Here is a 22,413-nt window from a genome sequence, read left to right as displayed (position 1 = left end):
TGAATTTGACTTCAGCCTTTTGCCTTTGTATCTGCTGTCACGTGACATTGGTAGTTTGTGTTTTAATACTTTATCAGGCTCTCAGTTTGTGCAGCTCAGCAGTTACTGTCCTTAACTAATTATTGTCTGACCCCCCCCCCCCATTGCCTGGCCTCACCCCATAATGTCTCACTGTGACAAAGTGGGGAGCTTTCTTAGTGCTTGGCATGAACACAGTGCGTGCCTCAGTTTCCCTGTGTCTGTGTGTGTAACAAGGTGGTGGGAGAGGGTTTGTTGTTGCAGAGGACCAGGTGTGACCTCACCTGGCAGCCAGGACCCTTGAGATGGGGGACCCAGCGAGCCCCCAGCTTGGCAGTCAGCTGGTTCTGGCCAGTGTGGGGCTGAGGAGAGAGGGGCCGGTGACCTGAGCAGCCGGTTCCAGCCCGAGGGGAACAAGGAACAGAAGAAAGGGGCCGGTGACCTGACCAGCCGGTTCCAGCCAGAGGGGAACAAAGGACGGAAGAGAGGGGCCCAGGTGACCTGTTTACCTGGGACAGAAGACAGAGGACGAAGGAGGGGCTGTTGGGGGAGGGAATATAGGGGGCTGGGCTGGAAGCAGGAGGCGGCTGGGGACAAGGAGCAGCCAGAGCCCATGGGGACGGGGACAGACCCAGCTGGCTGGGGCTGAAACTGGCCAGGCCCAAGAGCCCTGAGAACTGCCTGGGCTGGGCTCTGACATTCAATAAACAGGAACCTGGGGGCGGAGGAGGGAAGCAGCAGCGGGAGGAGGGGCAGAGACAGCAGCCGGCTAAGCTCTGGGAATTATTTTGTAGTTTCTACAGCTAAGAGCAATGTTTATTATTAAGCATTTGCTCCATGTTCACCAACCAAAATGTTCGCAGGGGCGGCTGTCACCCAGGCCCCGGGCTGCCGGCTCCGTGCGGCCTCCGAGAGCAGCCCCCCCTTCGGTGTGACACAGCCCCCCGGGAAGGCTGCGCTCTCTCTCTGGGGTTAGGTCCCTCTGACTCCGCTGCCTCCGGTGACCGCACCTCTGAGCCCTCAGCAGCCTGTCTGTGCAGTGGGGCCCCTCAAGGAGTCCCCTCGCTCTGGGCCCCTGGGGCCTCCACCCCCGGAAGGAACAATGTGCCATCCTCCGGTCTCCACCCTGCAGTGACTCCCAGGCTGGGAGTTCACCCTGAGTCCCGGAGCTGGGCTGAGACCCCCTGCTGGTACCAATGCCCCCAGCATGCAGCCCCAGAGCCAGGCCCTGCCAGCGGGATCTCCATCCCCAAAACCTCTCCTGCCATTAACCAAGCCAGAGACGCGCTCTCCCTGTGTCTGCAGGCTCCTCCCCAGCGCCCAGGGTTATCGGGGTATGGGGGGAGCCAGCGCAAAGCAGCCCCCACCCCTGGGGGTTTCTGGCCTGAGACGCTGGGTTGGGCCAGTGCAGCTGCAGTTCCATCCTGAGTGATGTTGTGTGGGGAGGCCCCAGCCACACCCTGCAGCTGCCAGTTCCACAGGTGAACCACGTACTGTGTCTGCCTGGGAGATGGGACAGGGCAGCCCAGCTGGGCTCCAGCTCAGGGATCCGGGTGTGACGGGATCCCCCCGGGGTGCCACTTGGAACTGGGGTACCACTGAGCCCGCCTGACCCACCAGCCTGGGCTCCCTTTACCCTGTGCTGCTGTGACAGGCTCTCACACCCCCTCCAGCTCACAGCTGTAGGGACACACCCAACTGCAGCTTGTACACACGGATGCTGAGATCAGCTGAGGAGTTGCCCAGTACTCAAATACACCCCCCCCTCTAGACGATAAACCCAAACTTGTACCATCTTGCGCTGCTGTGACGGTGCTGCCTGTGGGAGCCGGCTGAGGTCACTCAATCAGGGTGAACTGCAAACAGAACGGGGCAGACAAACCCCAAAAGCTGGTGAATATTCCAATACTTAGATTTCCCAACCAGCCCAAAACAGCCTCTGTATTACCTCACTGGTTACTCAGAGTCCAAACAACGCAGTTCCCTTAACGTGCCCAGCCTCAGGCCTCCGTCCAGACACACCTGTCAGATATGATGATGATTCCTGAAAATCTTATCTCATCATATAAAAGAAAAGGTTCTTCCAACCCCAAAGGATCAGCCACACACCCAGGTCCAATGATAACTTAGATCTTACCCAAAATACACGCTATAGCCAATTCTTATTAATTAAACTAAAATTTATTAAAAAAGAAAAGAGAGAGTGTGTTGGTTAAAAGATCAATATACAGACAGACTTGAGTTCAATTTCTTGAGGTTCAGATACCCAGCAGAGATGGTGAGTTTGTAGTTGCCAAAAGTCCTTTTAGAAATAGTCCGTAGGTGGTTGTTTTTCTCCATTTGAACAATTTATTAGTATGTCTGTTTTACAAGTTTTAGAACAAGAATCCCAGGATTTTGCCTCCAGTGTTTTCACCTTGCTTCCCCATGGTCCATGCTGCCAGCGGAAGTTGTCAGCACTATGTACCCAAACTGACGTGAAGGCAAAAGGTTGTTCTGCCACTTTCCCAGGTCCAGGTTATAGTCCAATGTCCATATTCAGGGTGACTCCAGTCAGTGACTGGGGATCTCAATCCTTATGGCTTAGGGTTTCAGATGTTAAATTCACTGACAGACTACAAGTCATCTCCCAAGTATCTAGAGATAAGAACGCAGGGGATGGCAGGTAAACTCTCAAGAGATTCACTGCTCAGCTGTCCTGCTCTGCAGACTCCGCTACCCCGTCTTCCCTCTGAACCGGAGTCACAGACTGGTCACTCCCAGAATCAGCCTGGAGACCTTCCTGTCCCAACAACCTTGTCTCCCCAACAAGCTGGCCAAGCACAACCACTTGGTCATAGGGCTGTTTAAATTCCTTAACAGCTTTTACTCCATCTGAGACCTTCTCTAAGCTACCCACACTGGATCTTTCACAAGGAAAGTCAGTGGCTCCATTCACCACAGAAAATTTCTGGCTGTTAGGAACTGAAACTTCCGGGGTGAGAGCAGTCGGGTTTATTAGCTGTCTGGGACACGGCCCAGAACGGCTTGGTTGGCAAACAGAGAACACAACGTTGCAGCAGGGTCCTGCTTGCTCAGCCCAGCGCCCTCTGACGAGAGTCTCCATCTTCCAGCAGCCCACACTTAACAACCCTGCCTGGCCCCTCCTCAGTCCTTTGTTCCCCAGCTCATCCAGCCGTCCATCCGGCTTCCTGCAGCTGCCTCCCTCTGGGCAGAATCGAACTCTTTAGTAACTAATATCTAAAGGTTTATTAATAGAGAAAAGACGACAAGCCTTAAACATGGTTACTAGCTCATATGCATACAATAATGGCAATGCTCTTGGATCAGGGCTGTAGCAGTGAATCAATGATGGAATAGACGGCTGGCTTGTAAAGTCTCGTAGCCAATTTCCAAAAGATTGGATGGTCCTCGGTCCATAGTTCAAATGACCCTTGTAGCTGTAAATCCAGTCCAGAGAATCGGAGCAGGAAATGAAGACAAATTGGAGATGTCTCAGGGGTCTTTGATAGCCTCTGCCACGTGCTGGGAATGTTACTGTCCCAAACAAAGCCCACAGGCACAGTGTGTGGAAAATTATTGGCCCAAGATGGAGCCCAGGGTCACATGAGCACGTCACATGACCTTACACGCCTTGCTGACTCACAGCGGCAGCCATTACCCGGATTCTGGCTGGGGCGTCCACAGGAAGGCTCACCTGGCGGGACCAGCTCCCTGTATGGTTAGGGGAGTCTCCTTTAATGGGCCATCGAACTCGGATAGTCCACGCCTGGGCGGTGTTACCCCAGGAACAAACACCATGGCTAAGGGCTTGTCTACACGTAGATTTTATAGCACTCTAACTCGCTGGCTCAGTGGCAGGGGTGCCTCTAGCTTTTCTGCCGCCCCAAACACGGCTGTCAGGCGGCTTTCAGCGGCACACCTGCGGGAGGTCTGCCGGTCCAGCGGCTTCGACGTACCCGCCGCCGAATTGTCGCCAAAGCCGCGGGACCATGGACCTCCCGCAGGCATGCTGCCGAAGGCTGCCTGACTGCTGCCCTCGCAGGGACCGGCAGGCCGCCCCCCACGGCTTGCTGCCCCAGGCATGCGCTTGGGGCGCTGGTGCCTGGAGCCGCCGCTGCTCAGGGGGGTGAAAAATCACCCCCGAGCGCAGCAAGTCTGAGCGCTTTAAAGCGCTAGTGTAGACAGGCTCCCGGCGCTCGGAGCGACTCCCCTCGTGGAGGTGGATTACCAGGCGCGCTGGGAGAGCTGTCTCGCGCACAACCCCACTCGCACATCAAAGTGCTGCTGCGGGAGCACTCAGGTGGCAGCGCTTTGAACTCTCTCGTGTAGCCGTAGCCTGAGTCGACACTTAGCAGCTTAAAGCGCCTTAAAGGGACAGTGCGGTCGCGCTCTCTGGTGGTTTGTCTGAGTGGGTCTGGGCTGAGGTGAACACACTGACACACAACGCAGAGCACACAAAGGAGCCTCAGGCCCAGTCCCCTAAAGTTGTGTAAAAGGTCACAAAGAGGCTTCCCCTATCTGGAACAACCTCACACTGGGCCAGTGGACGGGGGCGGGGGGTGGTACACATATAAGCAGGATATCCATACTTAGCAATTCGCAACTTTTCCAGTGACACCGGACACGACGCACTTGGTACAAGTTCTCTTGCAGTTGGAGCACAGTGGCCACACCAAGGCTGTACACAGTCACATGTCAATCACACAGCATCACAAGGGGTCAGTTTGTTCTCTCCTCTACGAGCAGTTTGCAGCTGGCTCTCTCTCTCCCCCCAGCACCGGCCGTAGCGTGAGTGCAGGACGGTCAAAAAATGGCCATGTCTCCATCCAGAAGCGGGCCACCTGGAGGGAGGAACAGAACGGGAATGAGGCCCCTGCCTGGGGACCCTGTGAATACACCAGACTCAGTCCCTGGGAGCTGACCCACCTCTGCTCCCCACACTGCCCAGCCCTGCCATCCACAGAACAGACCCTGCCCCGAGAGGGGGAGAAACCACCCCATGACCTCACCCAGGTGGGTGCTGGGTTCTGGGGGGCCCCACAGCTCGCTGCCTGCCCCGGGAATCCTGGGACATACCGAGCTCAGACCTGGCTGTAACTGCTCCAGGCTGGGTATCTGGGAAACAGCCCCCCATGCCTCTGAGCTGTTTGTTAGCTCTTCCCTCCCCAGGCCAGAGAACCAGGCTGCCAGCATGGTCAGGTGCTGTCCACCCTGGGCGCTGATGGTGAGGGAGTTTGGAGAGCAGAGATATGTCCCACGCTAGCTGGTAAAGGGGAGAATTTAACGTCTCTCCAGGGAACCGACTCAGGCGTCGCTGGGAAAGGGGGCGGGTGGGGACAGACAGGGCTGATCTCACACGAGATGCCCATGTCCCGGCTCTTGGTTCTCTCCGAGCTGAGGTGTGAAAACATTTAAATCCCATGCACCCAAACAAGGAAGCACCAGGACTGGGCCAGGAATCCCCCAGGGTTCGTAATGTGCTTGTAACGGCCGAGCCCAGGGGAACCTGCTGACAGGTGACTCTAGCTCTGCTACCCACCCTGACGAGGGGATCACCAGCTGGCCCTTAAATCCCAGGGAATCCTTCCCTCCTTGGGGAAAAGGGGCAACATCCCTGCCCCAGGCTGCTGTGGGCGATGCTGCACACGCTGTATTTACGGCTGCACAAGGGGTTTCATTCTACACCTTTGCTAAAGTTCCTGTGAGGTTTGGCCCCCGAGGTGACTCGTGTAACGTCTGGGCACGATCCCGGCAGCCGTTTGAGCCGGGGAGGAACGAACCAGAACAAACGAATCTCTGGCCCTGGTGTGAAAAGCTCCCAGCCCCACTGACTGGCGCAGGGCTGCCGCCAAAGGTGCTGACAATCTCCCTGCACTCCACCCAGAGAGCTGTGTGTACGGGGTGGGAGCTCACAGGGACAGCTTGGTGGTGTATTGGCAGGGAGATGCGGGTGCCGATTGCGGTGTGTCCGTATCTGGCCGGGCACGTCTACACAGCGGCCGGGAGGGGTCATTCCCAGCGGGGACAGACAGACGGCCTGGTGCTAAAAACAGCCGCGTGGCCGCGGGAGCTCAGGCTAGTCACCGGAGTACAGCCCTGCCTGGCCCCTGGGTGCTCACTCGGTGCTAGCCTGGCCCCCCACTGCCCCGCTGTGCCCACACGGCTATTGTCAGGCGGTAGCTGGAGCAGACTGAGTGCGTGTCTGTCGACCCGGGCTGAGCATGGCACATCCCAGCGGCTGGGCACATCCCTTCCAGGCCCCAGGAGCTCCCCTGCGAGGTGCGAGTCTGTCACCGCCCCTGGAAACATGTTGTGGGAGCATCAGGCGACGGCTCGGAGCTGCCCCAGAACTTGGCGCTTCCTGACTTTGTAGGGTTCATGCTGGGGAGGGGCAGGCGGTGTGGGGGGGGGGGAGATCACGTGTAACCAGCCTTCCTGTCTTGTAAACAGATTGTAGACTAGGCTGATCTTCATAACCTGAGTCCAGGAGGTTGGGGCCAGGTGACAACTTCTGACAGGGAAACTAGGCAAAGGTGCAGGAGGAGTTGGGGTGTGTGGCTGCGGAAGGCAGGAAAAAGGGGTTTCAGTTTGGAGCTGGCTGGGGAGATGGGGGAGGCCCGGCACCGGGGTCTGGGCTCCCCACCCCCCAAGATGGTCTTGATGGAGGGGTCCTGTTTCCTGTACCTACAAGCTCTGTTTTAGACCGTGTTCCTGTCGACTAATAAACCTCTGTGTTACTGGCTGGCTGAGAGTCACGTCTGACTGAGAAGTGGGGGGTGCAGGACCCTGTGGCTTCCCCAGGACCCCGCCAGGGCGGACTCGCTGTGGGAAGTGCACGGAGGGGCATAGGCTGAATGCTCCCAGGAGAGACCCAGGAGGTGAAGCCGTGTGAGCTTCTTGCCCTGAAGACAGTCTGCTCTGAGGGAGAGGAGGCTCCCCAGAGTCCTGACTGGCTTTGTGGGGAGCAGTTCCAGAGCATCGCCCGGGGACGCCGTGACATCCACTACACCCCATATCCAACAGAACCCCCTTCCCCTCCCCCTGCATTCTGTGCCCCCTATGCCCCAAATCTCCTTGTCTCCCCATGGCACCCCAATCTACACATGCCCCTGCAGCCCTGCACCCCACAGCCTCCTGCTCCCGCTGCGCTGATCTGCCACCCCCACAGCCCCTTTCCCCCAGTCCGTGCCCTGCTCACCCGCCGGCACGCCGGGGATTGTGATGTGTGTCTGCTTCATGCCCCTCGCGCCTTGGAACGTGCAGCTGAAAGTGTCGTCTTCGCGCGGGGTCTGGATGGTGACGACCGACGTGAGCCGCCGCCTGCCCAGCCCGAGGTCGCGCCGCCACGTCACCACGCGGTGCTGCTCCAGCTTCGGCATCAGCGTGTTCAGCTCCCCGGGCTGCCCAGCCCCCAGCTCCTTCCCCTGGCGCTTGCTCCTCCAGGTCAGGCTGTCTGTGTCGCGGAGCCTCCCCTCCGCCTCGCAGAGCAGCGCTGTCACGCTGCCCTCCGGCCAACACTCCCAGGCACGGATCGAGGACACTGCGGGGAGGTGAGCGCGTCAGGCTGGGTGGGGGCAGCTGTGGGGCTGGGGGAGAGGGGATGGTGTGGGGGAGAGGGAAGGGTGTGAGCCCATAGGGAGGAGAGCGTGGGGGAGGGGAGGTGGGGGGAAGGGCGTGAGCCCAGTGGGAGGAGGGCGTGGGGAAGGGGAGGCGGGGGAATGGTGTGAGCTGGAGGGAGTGGGTCATGGGGCAGGGGAAGGGCAGGAGCCCATAGGGAGGAGGGCGTGGGGAAGGGGAGGCGGGGGAAGGGCATGAGGCGGAGGGAGGGGGTGGTGGGGGAGGGGAGCGCAGCGCATGAGGCTGGGGAGGGAGGAGGAACCCCTCGGGGACGGGGTCTGGGCCCACTTACTGCTGATGCGATAGCTCCAGTACCCGATGCACAGCAAGACCACGACCAGTAGGGGCACCATGGCCAGCCATAACCACATCCAGACCCGAGTTGGGCTTGGTTCGGGTCCTGCGAGGGAGAGGCACAGCGTTACTGCTCCGCTCCCAGCCCCACACCCAGAGCAGTTAAAGACCATCCAGGCTCCTGCCGGGGGCTGCGGCGTGACTCAGGTTCAGTGTCTGGAGCCCAGGACGATGCCCCAGAAGCACCAAAACCAGAGACAGACGAAGCAGGCTGCTCCCTCCAGCAATGGGCTCCACCCACCCACCTTGCCCTAGGCTGAGACAGACTCTGCTCACAGGTTCCCCGGCGCCCGTGGGAGCAGATGAAAGTGGAGGCTGGTCATCTGAACACAGTTGGGGGAGCAGGGAGGGACCAATGCCAGGGAAGGGGGCAGCACAGGCGGAGCGATGCTGAGGCCGGCTAGGCCTGGGGGGGTGTTAGACCATGTCACGGAGTCCCCGGGCGATGCTCTGGAACTGCTCCCCACAAAGCCAGTCAGGACTCTGGGGAGCCTCCTCTTCCTTGGAGGAGACTGTCTCCAGGGCAAGAAGTAACAGAGGGTCCTGTGGCACCTTTGAGACTAACAGAAGTACTGGGAGCATAAGCTTTCGTGGGTAAGAACATGAAGAAGTGAGGTTCTTACCCACGAAAGCTTATGCTCCCAATTCTTCTGTTAGTCTCAAAGGTGCCACAGGACCCTCTGTTGCTTTTTACAGATTCAGACTAACACGGCTACCCCTCTGATACTTGACATCCAGGGCAAGAAGCTCACACGGCTTCACCTCCTGGGTCCCTCCTGGGAGCATTCAGCATATGCCCCTCCGTGCGCTTCTCACAGCGAGTCCACCCCGGCGGGGTCCTGGGGAAGCCAGAGGGTCCTGCACCCCCACTCCGCAGTCAGACGTGACTCTCAGCCAGCCAGTAACACAGAGGTTTATTAGACGACAGGAACACAACGTAGGACAGAGCTTGTTAGCACAAAAATCAGTGACTTTCAGCCCAGTCCATCTTGGGGAGTCGTGGGCCAGACGGCCTGGACTTCCCCTCTTCCATTCCCCCCAAGCAAACTGCCAACTTCCAGCGATTCCACCTCCAACACCCCCATTGCTCCTCCTCCTCCTCCTTTGTCTCGCTTTCCGGACAGTCACCTGGTCGCACCCCCCTCCTGTGTCTCAGGTTAGGAAGGGCACCAGTCATAGCTGGCCCAGCCTCACCTGCCCCAGAGGTCTCAGCCAAAGTCACACACCCCTATTCCCACCACCGAGGTATTGGTGCAGCACACAGGGAAACTGAGGCACACACCGTATTCATGCAAAACAGTAAAACTCGCATACAACTGTTAGGAAGGAGTTAAAATTCAGCCAGCAAAAAAAGACAGAATCTGCTAAAAAGCAAGGACATAGTTTCTGTCAATACCTAGTAACTTAGCTCAGCTTAATAGTAAAAAAGAACAACGCTGACCCTCCCTTCACAACCCAACGGATGTCTGTGAGCACTCATCCCTACCCCCCCGCCTCCTTCTTCCACAAAATACCCATACAAATTGAATGCAAATAAAATAACCTCTATATGTACGCACTGTTCTTATTTTTACCTTTGTTTGGGGTTCTGTCTTGACTTATAACGTCTGTCTCTGTATGTACAAATAAATGCAAATAAATTAATAAAAGAATGTATATAACTGGCCACTATGGCACCATATTTTTGAAGCAGCTTGTCAGTCTTCCCAATACCACAAATAACCCCCCTTCAATATCATCTATGCTTACCTAATTCTTTAAAAAAAAAAAATCTTTTTGCTTAACACAACGTAACAAGGGAAAATCCCCACTTCGTTAAAGACACTCCCCCACCCCACCCCCCGCCCGTCACACTCACCTTTCCAGGTGACGCTCTGCGCCAGCGGGGTGGGCAGCGCCGGGTGCTGCACGCGGCAGGTGAAGGCGACCCGGGTGTCGGGCTCTGGGCGGTCGAGGATGTAGCTACTGCGGAGGGTGAAGGACCCGTCCGGTGCCCGTGTGGGGAGTGATTCCATGCTGTGCAGGATCCCCCTGTCCCGCAGCCATTCCACCGTGATGTTGGGGGGGTAGTAGCCACTCACCTGGACCTGCAGGGCGCCCAGCCCCGCCGGTGTCACCACCGTCTGCAGGGTCAGGGAGGGCCGGGCTGCCGGGTGGGAAGACAAGGTCAGGGTGCTGGGCTCCCTCCCCATGGGCTGGGGCCCCCAGAGGGGACCATCTGTCACGGAGTATTGGGGGACTCAGGGCCCTGCACCCCCGGCTTCCTGCGATTCACCATGACTCTCAGCCAGCCAGTAAAGCAGAAGGTTTATTTGGATGACAGGAATACAGTCCAAGACAGGTCTTGCAGGCACAGACAGCAGGACCCCCTCAGTTAAGTCCAGCTTGGGGTCCCAGGGCATTCCAGCCCACCCCCCTTCGGGGGGGTCAGAGCCATCTCTGTCTCCCAGCCATCTCTCCAGCCTGCTTCCAGCACTCTCCCTTCAGCGACCCCTCCCCCAGCCTTTGTTCAGTTTCCCGGGCTCAGGAGTCACCTGGCCTCCAACCCCTTCCTGGGTTCTCATGTTACACACTCAGGTATGCGCCCTCGGGCAGATCCCATCCTCCAATGCAGACTATCCCCTGTCAGCATTCACAGACCACAGTGAGAACAGGCCCAGTTCGTCACACCATCATAGATTCATAGACTCTAGGACTGGAAGGGACCTCGAGAGGTCGTCGAGTCCAGTCCCCTGCCCGCATGGCAGGACCAAATACTGTCTAGACCATCCCGGATAGACATTTATCTAACCTACTCTTCAATATCTCCAGAGATGGAGATTCCACAACCTCCCTAGGCAATTTATTCCAGTGTTTAACCAGTTAGGAACTTTTTCCTAACGTCCAACTGTCACGGAGTGTGGGGGGACACACTGGAGGGGCCTGGTGTAATTCTCATCAAGGAATGGGAGGGATGTTGGGGCATCCATGGGAACGGGGGTAGATTTGAACTTCCCCAGGTCACTGGCTAAAGTGACCCCGCTCAGTTCGGTCTCAAAGGGGGGAGAGATGTGACAAACTGGGACTGTTCTGACTGTGGTCTGTGAATGCTGACAGGGGAGTGTGGCTAGGATAGTCTGCATGGGGGGATGGGAGACTGACCAAGGGAGGATACCTGAGCATGTAACATGAGAACCCAGGAAGGGGTTAGAGGCCAGGTGACACCTTTGCCTGGGAGACAGAAAAAAGGCTGTGGGGGGGTTGCTGAAGGGGGAGTTTCAGGAGCTGGCTAGGGGCTTGGCTGGGAGGCAGACGGGGCTCTGACCTCCCAAGGGGGCTGGGGCACCCGGGGACCCCAAGATGGACCTAACTGGGGGGTCCTGTTGTGTGTGCCTGCAAGACCTGTCTTGGACTGTGTTCCTGTCGTCTAAATAAACCTTCTGCTTTACTGGCCAGCTGAGAGTCATGGTGAATTGCAGGAAGCCGGGGGTACAGGGCCCTGAGTCCCCCACACTCTGTGACACCCTGCACACCCAGCCCCTCCAGTTTCACGCCCCCCCTTAGGTCGGGGGTGCTTGATGGCACTCGCAGTTCGCATGTGGGAAGGTTTATGCGGCCTGTGCCCTTTTCCCACCCCCATACCTCTGGGGTTCCAATTGGGCTGTGGTCTTCTCCCAGCGCTCCAGTCTGGAGGTCTGTGCTTTGGGCTCTCTTGGTTCAGAGCCGCCCTTTTAACCTTGGCCACCCTCCGGAAAGGCTCCTCTATGCTGGGCAAGGGTCCTAAAGCCGTTTTCCCCTTGTCCCAGGCCTTCCTCCCCCTCTGACAGGGGGTCACAGGATCGGCAGTACTGTCGGACAGTAGCAAAGACCCCAGGCCAGTAAAAGCTCCGTAGCAGCCTCTGCTGGGTACGCCAGGTTCCCTGGTGCCCTGAGAGGGGAATGTCATGGGCCCGGCACAGCAGCTGGCGGCGATACTTCTGGGGAACCACCAGCTGCCTCCTGATCCCCCCGACTCCATTTTCCCTGGGGGAGCCCATTCTCGGTACAGGAACCCCTTCTCCCACAGGAACCTTTTCCGGCCACCTCGTCCCATGGTCTGTACCGCATTGAGGTCGGCCAGGTCCCTTATCTTCCGCAAGGAGGGGTCTTTCTGCAACTCGGCCTGGAACTCAGCAGCTGGGACAGGGATGGCCACCTGCTCTTTCTCGCCCGCTGGGTCTGAAGCTGCAGCCTCCCTGAGCCGTGTCCCTGGGCGTTCCCTCCCCACCAGGTTAGGGTCCTGCGCCTCAGGCAAGGCACCCTCCCCAAGGCCAGGGCACAGTGCCCCTCGCCAGCTCTGACTGTGGGTCACAACCAGGACACCCTGGGGGTTGCTTGGCCAGTCCTACAGGTCCCCCCCCCCCATCAATACCTCAGTGGGCAAATACGGGTGTACCCCCACATCCTTGGGGCCTTCCTTGGCCCCCCACTTCAGGTATACCCTCGCCACAAGCACCTTGAATGGGGTCCTACCCACCCCCGTCAGGGTCAGGTAGGTGTCGGGCACCACCCGATCTGGGGCCACCACCTCGGGCTGGGCCAGTGTCACCTCTGCGCCCGTATCCCAGTATCCATTGACCTTCCTCCCATCCACCTCCAGGGGAACAAGGTACTCGCTCCGCAGGGACTGCCCCGCGCCCACCGTATAAACCAAAAACCCTGAGTCTGGAGCATCCAGCCCCCCAGAGGAGCTGTCCTGGAGCTCTCCGCCGTCCTTAGCAGGTGGTACACTGCCAGCCCCCCTTCCCTGGGAATGCTGCCTCTCGCCGGGCTGGGTCTCTACCCAGTCAACCCTCTGTGGGTTGGGTCCACTCAGTCTGTCCCTGAGCCTGAAGCACTGGGCCCGTATGTGGCCCCTTTGGCCACAGTGATAGCAGCCCATGTCCCATGGGTCCCCTTGAGCGGGTTGGATGGACCTGACGCTGGATGTTCCCCTTTGGTGGGCGTTCTCCATATTTCCCCGCTGGGAGGTCCCATGGTGACTCTCTCTCTGCGTTGTGGCGGGCCGGTTCCTTTGGGACTCCTCCCGGTTATCCCCTGCCCGACTGTTCACAAACTCGTCGGCCAACTGGCCTGTGTGCTGTGGGTTCTCTGGCTTTTGGTCCATCAACCATCGCCTCAGGTCGGGTGGGCACTGCTCATACACGTGCTCCAGTACGAATAGGTCAAGCAGGTCCTCCATAGTTTGGGCCCCAGCTGTCCACTTGCGGGCATACCCCTGCGCCCGGTTGGCTAGTTGTAGGTATGTGACCTCACGGGTTTTACGCTGATTCCGGAACCTTTGCCGGTACGTCTCAGGGGTCAGCCCGAACTCGCGGAGCAGGGCCTTTTTGAACAGTTCGTAGTCCCCTGTCTCCGCCCCTTTCAGTCGGCTGTACACCTCCCTGGCTGTGGGGTCCAGTGAGGGGATGAGAAACTGGAGCCTGTCTGCAGGGTCAACCTGGAGCAGCTCACAGGTATTCTCAAAGGCCGTCAGGAAGGTATCCATGTCCTCCCCCTCCTTACGCAGGGCCAGGAAGCACTTATCAAAGCTCTTTGCAGTCTTGGGTCCCCCCTCGCTCACCGCAGCCGGGGCCCCACTGCTCCTCGGCCTGGCCAGTTCTAGCTCATGCTGACGTTGTTTCTCCTTCTCTTCCCGCTCCGGCTTCAGTTCTTGCTTCCTTAACTCAAGCTCTTCCCGTCTCATCTCCCTGTCGCATTCCAGCCGCATCTTCTCCCGGGACAGGGAGCTCCGCCGGGACGATCCCCTGCTGGCCGCCGGGGTCAGGGTGCCCTCGGTATTCGCTGGGCTTCCCCCAACCCCTCCCCTAGGTATAGGTAGACAGGGTCTCGGGATGTCCTTGGCAGCAGTCTGACCCCTCCCAGCCATGTCAGGCCCCAGGGCCCACACTGCATCCACCGGGCGGCTTCCCTCAGGGACAGGGCTCGGTTCATCCAAGCGATCCCTCTCCTCCAGCTGGGCAATGAGCTGTTCTTTGGTGGACCTCCCAACGTGCAGCCCCCTCTGCCTGCACAGCTCCACCAGGTCGCTCTTAAGGCGTTTAGCATCCATCCTCCTGCTGGCCACTCGCCGGCCTGTGCTCTCCGCTTTCCACCGTTCCAGGGAGACTCCTAGTGTGCCAGCCCTTCTTCAGGTCACCACCTCTCTGCCAGGGTCGAGCTGCAGACTCCTCCGCCCCGGGACCGCTCGCTGCGATCCCCCCGGGGGACCCTGTTACTGCAACAGTCCTTCTCACTGGTCACACACTCCCAGGGGTTAATCGCCCCAGCCCCCTTGGGAGGTCAGAGCCCCGTCTGCCTCCCAGCCAAGTCCCTAGCCAGCTCCTGAAACTCCCCCTTCAGCAACCCCCCCACAGCCTTTTTTCTGTCTCCCAGGCAAAGGTGTCACCTGGCCTCTAACCCCTTCCTGGGTTCTCATGTTACATGCTCAGGTATTCTCCCTCGGCCAGTCTCCCATACCCCAATGCAGACTATCCTAGCCACACTCCCCTGTCAGCATTCACAGACCACAGTAAGAACAGTCCCAGTTCGTCACACCAACGGAAACCTCCCTTGCTGCAGGTTAAGGGGGGCTCTCTAGGTAAGAGCAGGGGAACAGACACCTGTGGGGTCCAGGCAGAAGGAAGGGGGCCCCCAGTGGCACGGGGGGCTCAGTGAGGGGGTGCTGCATGGGAATGGGGTGCTGTATAGGGAGGGGGAGCTACACTGGGGACAGGGCTCTGGCAGTGGAGTAGGCACTGCTGAGGGGAGGATGGGGGTGCTGTGGGGTGCAGTATGGGGCGCGGTGCTGTGGGGAGGATGGGGTGCAGCAGCGGGATGGGGCTCTGGTGGGGGATGGACACTGAGGGGTGCTGCGGAAGCGTGTATAGACGTGGGGGTGCTGTGGGGATGGAGTTCTGTGTGGGGAATGGGGTGCAATGGGGGGTGGGGCTCTGGCAGTTGGGGGTGCTGCGGATGTGTATATAGAAGTGGGGGTGCTGTGGGGGATGGGGTGCTGTGGGGGGAATGGGGTGCAATGGGGGGTGGGGCTCTGGCAGTTGGGGGTGCTGCGGATGTGTATATAGAAGTGGGGGTGCTGTGGGGGATGGGGTTCTGTGGGGGGAATGGGGTGCAGTGGGGTGGGGCTCTGGCAGTGGGGGTGCTGCGGAGGTGTCTATAGAAGTGGGGGTGCTGTGGGGAGGATGGGGTGCAGTGGGGGGTGGGGCTCTGGCAGTGGGGGCTGCTGTGGAGGTGTATATAGAAGTGGGGGTGCTGTGGGGGGAATGGGGTGCAGTGGGGTGGGGCTCTGGCAGTGGGGGGTGCTGCGGAGGTGTATATAGAAGTGAGGGTGCAGAGGGGGATGGGGCTCTGGCGGGGGATGGGCAGTTGGGGGTGCTGTGGGGGTGCTGTGGGGGGAATGGGGTGCAGTGGGGTGGGGCTCTGGCAGTGGGGGGTGCGGTGGAGGTGCTGTGGGGTGACTCACACAACACGCTCAGCCGGAAGGGCTCCTGGATCGGCTCCCCCAGGGCGACGTGCTGCACGTGGCAGGAGTACTTGGCGTCGGCGTGGGAGATGCTGGGCACCAGCTGGAGGGTGCTGGTCGTGCTGTACAGGCCGTCGGGGCCCAGCTGGGCGGGAGGCGTCTCGGAGCCCCCCAGGACCTGCTTGTCCCGCAGCCACGTGACGTTCACGCTCCCGGGGTAGAAGCCGCTCACGCTGCAGGTCACCGGGCTGTGCTTGCCGGCCCTCACCACGGTGCCGCTCACCGAGACACGGGGCGGGGCTGGGGGGGGGAAGGGGAGGGGGGAGTCAATGGGGTCCAGACCCCCTCAGCTGCCCCCAACCGCCCCACACCTCCCTCATCTGCCCCCCACCCCATCTGCCACCCCCCACCACATCCACCCCCAACCGCCCCCATCGTGCTGTCCATGGAGACTTGGCTGGGCCATGGGGAAGGGGCAGCTGGGGAGGTGGCTTAGTGGGGCTGATCCCTCAATGCAGCTGGGACCCTCCCCCCATTGATCGCCACGTGGGCAGGAGCTCCCAACACGGACCTATCCAGAGGTGCTGGGGCCACAGGGTGGCTCCGGACCCAACCCTGGAGCCACGGCCCCTCTGGCCTCTGCCCTGGGACCCTGCCCCCCAACCAACCCTGCCCCCCCAGCCCATCCTGCAGTTACCTTCCACGCGCAGCTCCACCTGCCGACTCTCCCGGCTCGGGGAGTGGATGACAATGCAGGTGTAGAGCCCGGCGTCAGCGCCCCCCACCCGCGGGAGGAGCAGGGAGGCGTTGCCGACCCGCAGCCCCTCCAGGGACAGGCTGGCCCCGGCCCTGGGGTACGACGGGGTGGTATCGAACTCGGCCACCAGGCGGCTCCCCACCTTCCACTGCACCACCAGCACCTCCATGTCCACGGTGCCCCCCACGGAGAAGTGACAGCCCAGGAGCAGGTCGGAGCCCGGCTGGGCCCGCACCGGGGAAGTGGGGACAGAGACCATCAGGGCACCCCCTGCACAGACAGACAGACGGACGGGATTACTCGCCGCTCTGCGGGGCATGGGGGCAGGGGTGGGGCAGCCAGGGGGGAGACTCTCCCCCCCCCCAGGGACTGACCCCCTCCCGCCCCCACCCGCCCGGTGCCCCCCAGCCTAAGCCTCCTGCCCCAGCCCCCCACCTGCCCCAGCACCATGGGAGCCCACATCCTCTCGGCAAGGGCCAGTCAGTGCTGGGGGAGTAGGGGGGGCTCCAGGCCGAGGCGTGGCAGCCTCGTGTCCCACGTGGCCCGGGCGCTGGGTTCCCGCGGGGGCAGGCGGCGCCGAGCCTCAGGCAGAGGAAGCGACGTGCTTCCTGTTTGCGCAGCTTGTGGTGGGGCCGTTACATGGTTCCCCAGCACCACCCCGGTCACGGTCCCAGCCCCTACCCGCCCTGTGCCCCCAGCCTGCCCCACCTGCCCCCCACTCACCCCGTGTCCCCAGCCTGAGCCCCCTGCCCCAGCACCTACCCGCCCTGTGCCCCCAGCCTGCCCCCTGTGCCCCCAGCCTGAGCCCCCTGCCCCAGCACCTACCCGCCCTGTGCCCCCAGCCTGCCCCACCTGCCCCCCACTCATCCCGTGCCCCCAGCCTGCCCCACCTGAGTGTCCCCAGCCCCTACCTGCACTGTGCCCCCCAGCCTGAGCCCCCAGCCCCCCACCTGCCCCCTGTGCCCCCCAGCCTCAGCCCCCTGCCCCAGCCCCTACCCACACTGTGCCCCCCAGCCTGCCCCACCTGCCCCCCACTCACTCCCTGTGTCCCCAGCCTGAGCCCCCTGCCCCAGCCCCTACCCGCACTGTGCCCCCCAGCCTGAACTCCCAGCCCCCCACCCGCCCTGTGCCCCCAGCCTGAGCCCCCAGCCCCTACCCGCACTGTGCCCCCCAGCCTGAGCCCCCAGCCCCTACCCGCCCTGTGCCCCCAGCCTGAGCCCCCAGCCCCTACCCGCCCTGTGCCCCCAGCCTGAGCCCCCAGCCCCCCACCTACCCCCTCTGTACCCACAGCCTGAGTCTCCTACTTCAAGCTCCCCTCAGGGGCCACCCTCCCCGCAACTGCTCCCATGCTGGGGTGGTGAGCAGGACCCCTGCCCTGTGTCTGACCCCCACGTCAGCGCCACACCCAACCCCCACCCCAAAGCCAACACCACCTGTCCGACCCGCCTTCCTACTAATCGGGCAACTCTCCGGGCTGACTTGGTCAGGGCTCCGTGCACCCCCCAGCAGCATTAACCAATTCGGTGGCCATGACACCCCCCTTGCCAGCCCCACAGTGGTCGCCCCAGGGCCCTGGCGTCAGCGCTGAGCTGGTCCCTGTGGGGGGCGGGGGGGGGTGTTGAAATTTAGCCCCAGAACCCCAGGGCAGGTTGCGGGCGATGGGTGCGATGGGGCTGGGGGGCAGGAGCGGCCTAGAGGGAGCACGACGTGGGTTTGTAGTGGGGGCTGGCCATGGGGTGTGTCAGTGTGGGAGAGAACCCAGGAGTCCTGGCTCCCAGCTCCCCCCTTTCACCCATCAGCCCCCCACTGCCCTCCCAGAGCCGGGGAGAGAACCCAGGAGTCCTGGCTCCCAGACCCCCCTGCTCTAACCACCAGCCCCCACTCCCCTCCCAGAGCCGGGGAGAGAACCCAGGAGTCCTGGCTCCCAGCCCCTCCTGCTCTGACCCACCAGCCCCCACTCCCCTCCCAGAGCCGGGGAGAGAACCCAGGAGTCCTGGCTCCCAGTCCCCCCTTTCACCCACCAGCCCCTCTGGCTCGGAGACCCCCCCCCCCAGGCCCGGCGGGACCCTGCGCCCAGCCCGGACCCCCATCCCGCCAAGGCACCGCCCGGGCTGGCCGCGGGGCCGGGTTTCCTGCCCACGCCGCCCCCCTGGGGCAGGGTCTGGGGCCGGGGAGCAGGGGGCGGCCCCGGCGGCTACTCACGGGCCCCGCTCGCCAGCAGCAGCAGCAGGAGGCCGGGCGCCACGGCGAGGGGCATCGTGCGGGGCGGTGCGGTGTGGGGCGCTGCGGTGCGGCCCCAGCCCCCGTGACTTTCGCTGCTGCAGCGGGCAGGGGAGGGGAGGGGAGGGGCCGGCCTGGCTGGGCGGGCGAGATAAGGGCAGGATACGGGGCTGGGCGGGACCCACCGCTCGGGGCTCCGAGCACCACCGACCCACCACCCCAGAGACCCGGGCAGGGACCCGGGGGCGGACCCGTCGGGGGGGGGCGGGAGAGCGGAGCAATGGGGGGGTGCGCTGGGGGGATCCCAGCGGGAAGGTCCGGGACCCCTGGGGCTGGGGGGGGAGATCGGAGGATCCCTCCGGGGGAGCCCCAGGCTGGGAGCTGGGGGACCCGCCGGGGGTACGACAGCTCCCCCCGTCACCCGTGTGTTTCAGGCTGGAGGTCGCTGTCCAGCTCCCTATGGGGTCTCTTGGCCCAGCGAGTTTCTCTCTGCTCTGGGGTCTGTTTCGGTTCAGGCCCGGCCCGGAGGCGGGTGATGGGTCAGCGCTGGCCGGGTCCCGGCTCTTAGGGGCTCTGAGCTCGGCCCACCTGGTGGTGGCGTCGGTTCTGGCGGCGCTCCTGCCCCACCTAGAAACCTGCCCAGGTGGGGTTGGTTCAGGGGCCCGGGGGTGTCAGAGCCAGGAGCTGCCCCGGTTCCCCTGGCCGGCCGCGCACCCCTCATCAGAGAGGGACAGAAAATGCCGCATGCTTCTCACAGAGAATTAATTTTTAAAAAATTTCCTGCAAACTTTTCCTGGCTTTTCATCCCACAGCGGGAACCTGCCCTGCTTCGGGAGTTTCTTCTGTTCTCAGAAATCAACGTTTTTTAAATTGAAAACAGGAAATTTGACCATTTTTAAAATGATAAACTGGAATATTTAAATTTGGTGAAAAATTGTCATTTTGGTCAAGAAGCCGCTACAAAAAACTGTCGCCCAGTTCTGAGCAGGCCCCGGGCCCAGCCCGAACTCCGCTGCTAGTGAGAGAACGGTAATCGATACAGGAGAAGATGGAGAAGCCCTGTTTGTTTTGCTTTCCAGCAGCTGCACCCCGGTCCCTGGGGGGGGGGTGTGCATTACATCCACACGGCTCACCCGCACCCCCGGCTTGCTGCTATTTTTATTATTTGTTCTTTGCTTCACAGTGGCGCCCCAGGACCCCCGGCCGGGATCAGGGCCTTGTCGTGCCAGGGGCTGCACAAGACGTCCCTGCCCCGAGAACCGTACAGTCTCAGCACGAGGAGAGACGACAGCCGGCTGGAGACAGACAGACGGGACTGCGTTCGGCGTGCTAGACACGGCGCTCAGGGCTCCTGCAGATCTTTGCAAAATTCCCGTTTGTGAATTGAATTTCATCGCCTGCTCTATGTCTCGGGCCCGTCTAAACCCAGCACGTCCTTTGGAGGGTCCCTCTCCCTCCCTCCCTCCAGCTCAGGCTCGGCCGAGTCGCCTTTGCTGGCGTGGAAGGGACGATTCTGCAAAGTTCTTCGGAGCACCGAGGTCTGTAAACGAGTCACTCGGGAATTAATCAAACACCTTCGCTTCTGTCCCGCCTGAGACGTTCCCAGGCTGCAAATCCCTCGCCTCAACGCCCGGTCCAGAGCCTGCGTCCCTGTGTCCACAGACCTGCCCCAAAGCCAAACCCAGAGGGGAATGAGGAACGCCACGTAGGAGAACGGGCAGCACCAGGCCATCCGCCAAAGCCTGGGGTAGAAACGGCCCATCTCCAGCGAAAGCAGAAGCAGGACGTGTGGCGCGTTTAGGAGGGAAGCTGATTTCTGCTGACTTGGGTTTTGAAAGCTGCCAAGGCCGCGTGGGAGTTAAATCCGGAGCCCAAACGCTGTTACCGACACGGCTCTTTATTATTATCTGTTACAGCAGCACTTCCCAGCGACCGCCGAGAGCGGGGCCTCCGGCACACCAGGTGCCGAGCAGACCCGCCCCTCCGATTAGGGGTCGGGGCCCCCATCATGCTGGGGTCTGCGCAGACACCCCCCCCCAGATCAGGGTCGGGGCCCCCATCATGCTGGGGTCTGCGCAGACACACCCCCCCAGATCAGGGTCGGGGCCCCCATCATGTCGGGTGCCGTGCAGACCCCCCCCACCCCAACTCCCCTCCAGCTCCCAGCCAGACAGTGAATTAAATCCCAAACCGAAAGTGAAAGGCAAAGGCCGAGCCAGGCCAGGCAGATCGCAGTGCGCCGCTGCCCCTGAATCGCTAACAAACCGAACACGTGCCCAGCATTAAACAAACACAGCCCCAAACCCCCAGCTCAGGGTGGGGCCCCGTAGGGCTGCCAACTTTCTAACTGCGCAAAACCGAACATCCTTGCGCCCACCCCCTTCCCCGAGGCCCCGGCCCCGCTCCTGCCCCCACTAGGGCCTTGTAGGTGGGCTAGATCCAGCCCTTCTGGCCCCAGAGCCGCCCCAAACAGCCTTTCCCCTCCCCTTCTCCCCGGGCCAGAACAAGACCCCGGCAGCCCCTGAATCCGCCTACACAGCCGGTTTCAGTCTGTGTCTGCAGCTGGGGCTGGCCTGGCCTGGCCTGGTGTGTGCTGGGAAGGGGTTTGAGGGCCTGACACAGCAGACCAGTGCCAGGGAACCCAGGCTGTCGGGGCCGGCGGGCTCGGGGGGACCCCAGCACATCCAGTGGCTCCCCACAAGGGGGGCTATGTGGGGATCAGAGGGGGTTAGGTAGGGGAGTTACGCGGGGATCAGAGGGGGGTTATGTGGGGATCGGAGGGGGGTTACATGGGGATTGGAGGGGGTTCCGTAGGGGGGTTCCATGGGGATCTGAGGGGGATAGGTAGGGGGTTCCGTGGGGATCGTAGGAGGTTCTGTAGGGGGGTTCCGTGGGGATCAGGGGGGTAAGTAGGGGGTTACGTGGGGATCATGGGGGGTCCGTAGGGGGGTTCTATGGGGATTGTAGGGGGATAGGTAGGGGTGTTATGTGGGGATCAGATGGGGTTTCCGTGGGGATCGTAGGAGGTTCTGTAGGGGGGTTCCGTGGGGATCAGGAAGGTAAGTAGGGGGTTACGTGGGGATCATAGGGGGGGTCCATAGGGGGGTTCCATGGGGATCGTAGGGGGATCGGTAGGGGGGTTATGTGGGGATCGGAGGGGGGTTCCATGGGGATCGTAGGAGGTTCTGTAGGGGGGTTCCATGGGGATCAGGGGGGTAAGTAGGGGGTTACGTGGGGATCATAGGGGGGGTCCGTAGGGGGGTTCCGTGGGGATCGTAGGGGGATAGGTAGGGGGGTTATGTGGGGATCGGAGGGGGGGTTCCGTGGGGATCGTAGGAGGTTCTGTAGGGGGGTTCCATGGGGATCAGGAAGGTAAGTAGGGGGTTACGTGGGGATCATAGGGGGGGTCCGTAGGGGGGTTCCGTGGGGATCGTAGGGGGATAGGTAGGGGGGTTATGTGGGGATCGGAGGGGGGTTACGTGGGGATCGGAGGGGGTTCCGTTGGGGCAGGGGGTAGTTGGGTGGCGCTGAATTGGTGTGGCCCTACTGAATGAATGGGGAGAACACGGCTTGACATGGCTGAACTGCAGAAGAGGATTCTGGGAGCAGAATCCTTCTCTCGGCGTCAGGCAGGCGGCCGAGGTGAAGCTGACGGCTCCACGCTGCGTGTCTGATCCATCCTGATCTCCGGGTCAGCGACGCCGTCCCCTGGGAAGCAAACGACACGTGTAGAACATCCCGAGTGGCGCATGGGCTGACCGGGCTTCTCGACCCTCTTGAGGGACAGCGCGCGGGGGCTGCAGGGAATGAGCGATACCGGAGTGAATGTGGGGCAGGTCCAGTTGGCACCGCTCCGCAGTCTCCTCCTAAAGCATCAATTGGGTAAAGGTCAGGAGCCCACTGGGCGCTCGTCAGGCAGGCGACTCCTCCGAGGGAAAAGTATAAAAATCAGGCAAATTAAATG

At 61.4% G+C, this 22,413-nt stretch overlaps 1 protein-coding gene across 3 annotated transcripts; it reads right to left on the bottom strand.

Moving 5' to 3' along the window:
- Positions 1-2,183: 2,183 nt before the first annotated feature.
- Positions 2,184-18,589, bottom strand: LOC101946761 (tyrosine-protein phosphatase non-receptor type substrate 1-like). 3 transcript variants are annotated; one of them, XM_065591046.1, is made up of 8 exons: positions 18,432-18,588; positions 16,170-16,499; positions 15,473-15,772; positions 9,851-10,138; positions 9,567-9,605; positions 7,931-8,038; positions 7,220-7,561; positions 2,184-4,862 (listed from the first exon to the last, which is right to left on the bottom strand). In XM_065591046.1, exons 1-8 carry the CDS (start codon positions 18,484-18,486, stop codon positions 4,825-4,827), a joined length of 1,500 nt encoding a protein of 499 aa, XP_065447118.1. In that variant the 5' UTR covers positions 18,487-18,588; the 3' UTR covers positions 2,184-4,824. The 3 variants fall into 3 exon arrangements, 2 of the variants coding, with proteins under 2 accessions (XP_065447118.1, XP_065447119.1); XR_010600326.1 differs by lacking the exons at positions 2,184-4,862; positions 7,220-7,561; positions 7,931-8,038; positions 9,567-9,605 and having other exon boundaries at positions 10,001-10,138; positions 12,653-15,772; positions 18,432-18,589; XM_065591047.1 differs by lacking the exons at positions 2,184-4,862; positions 7,220-7,561; positions 7,931-8,038; ... (2 more) ...; positions 16,170-16,499; positions 18,432-18,588 and adding an exon at positions 12,653-14,661 and having other exon boundaries at positions 10,001-10,138.
- Positions 18,590-22,413: the final 3,824 nt, after the last annotated feature.

This window comes from Chrysemys picta, chromosome 4 (assembly GCF_011386835.1).
Source record: "Chrysemys picta bellii isolate R12L10 chromosome 4, ASM1138683v2, whole genome shotgun sequence".
NCBI lineage: Eukaryota > Metazoa > Chordata > Testudines > Emydidae > Chrysemys > Chrysemys picta.
The sequence above is the reverse complement of the archived record's forward strand: the minus strand, read 5'-3'. Positions and strand labels throughout refer to the sequence as shown.

Excerpts from the sequence above, each read along its gene's own strand:
- LOC101946761 (XM_065591046.1), bottom strand. The coding sequence starts at position 18,486 with ATGCCCCTCGCCGTGGCGCCCGGCCTCCTGCTGCTGCTGCTGGCGAGC. Across the intron at positions 7,562-7,930 it reads CTGGAGCTATCGCATCAGCA|TGTCCTCGATCCGTGCCTGG; the intron begins GTAAGTGGGCCC and ends ACCTCCCCGCAG. Across the intron at positions 4,863-7,219 it reads AATCCCCGGCGTGCCGGCGG|GTGGCCCGCTTCTGGATGGA; the intron begins GTGAGCAGGGCA and ends TCCTCCCTCCAG.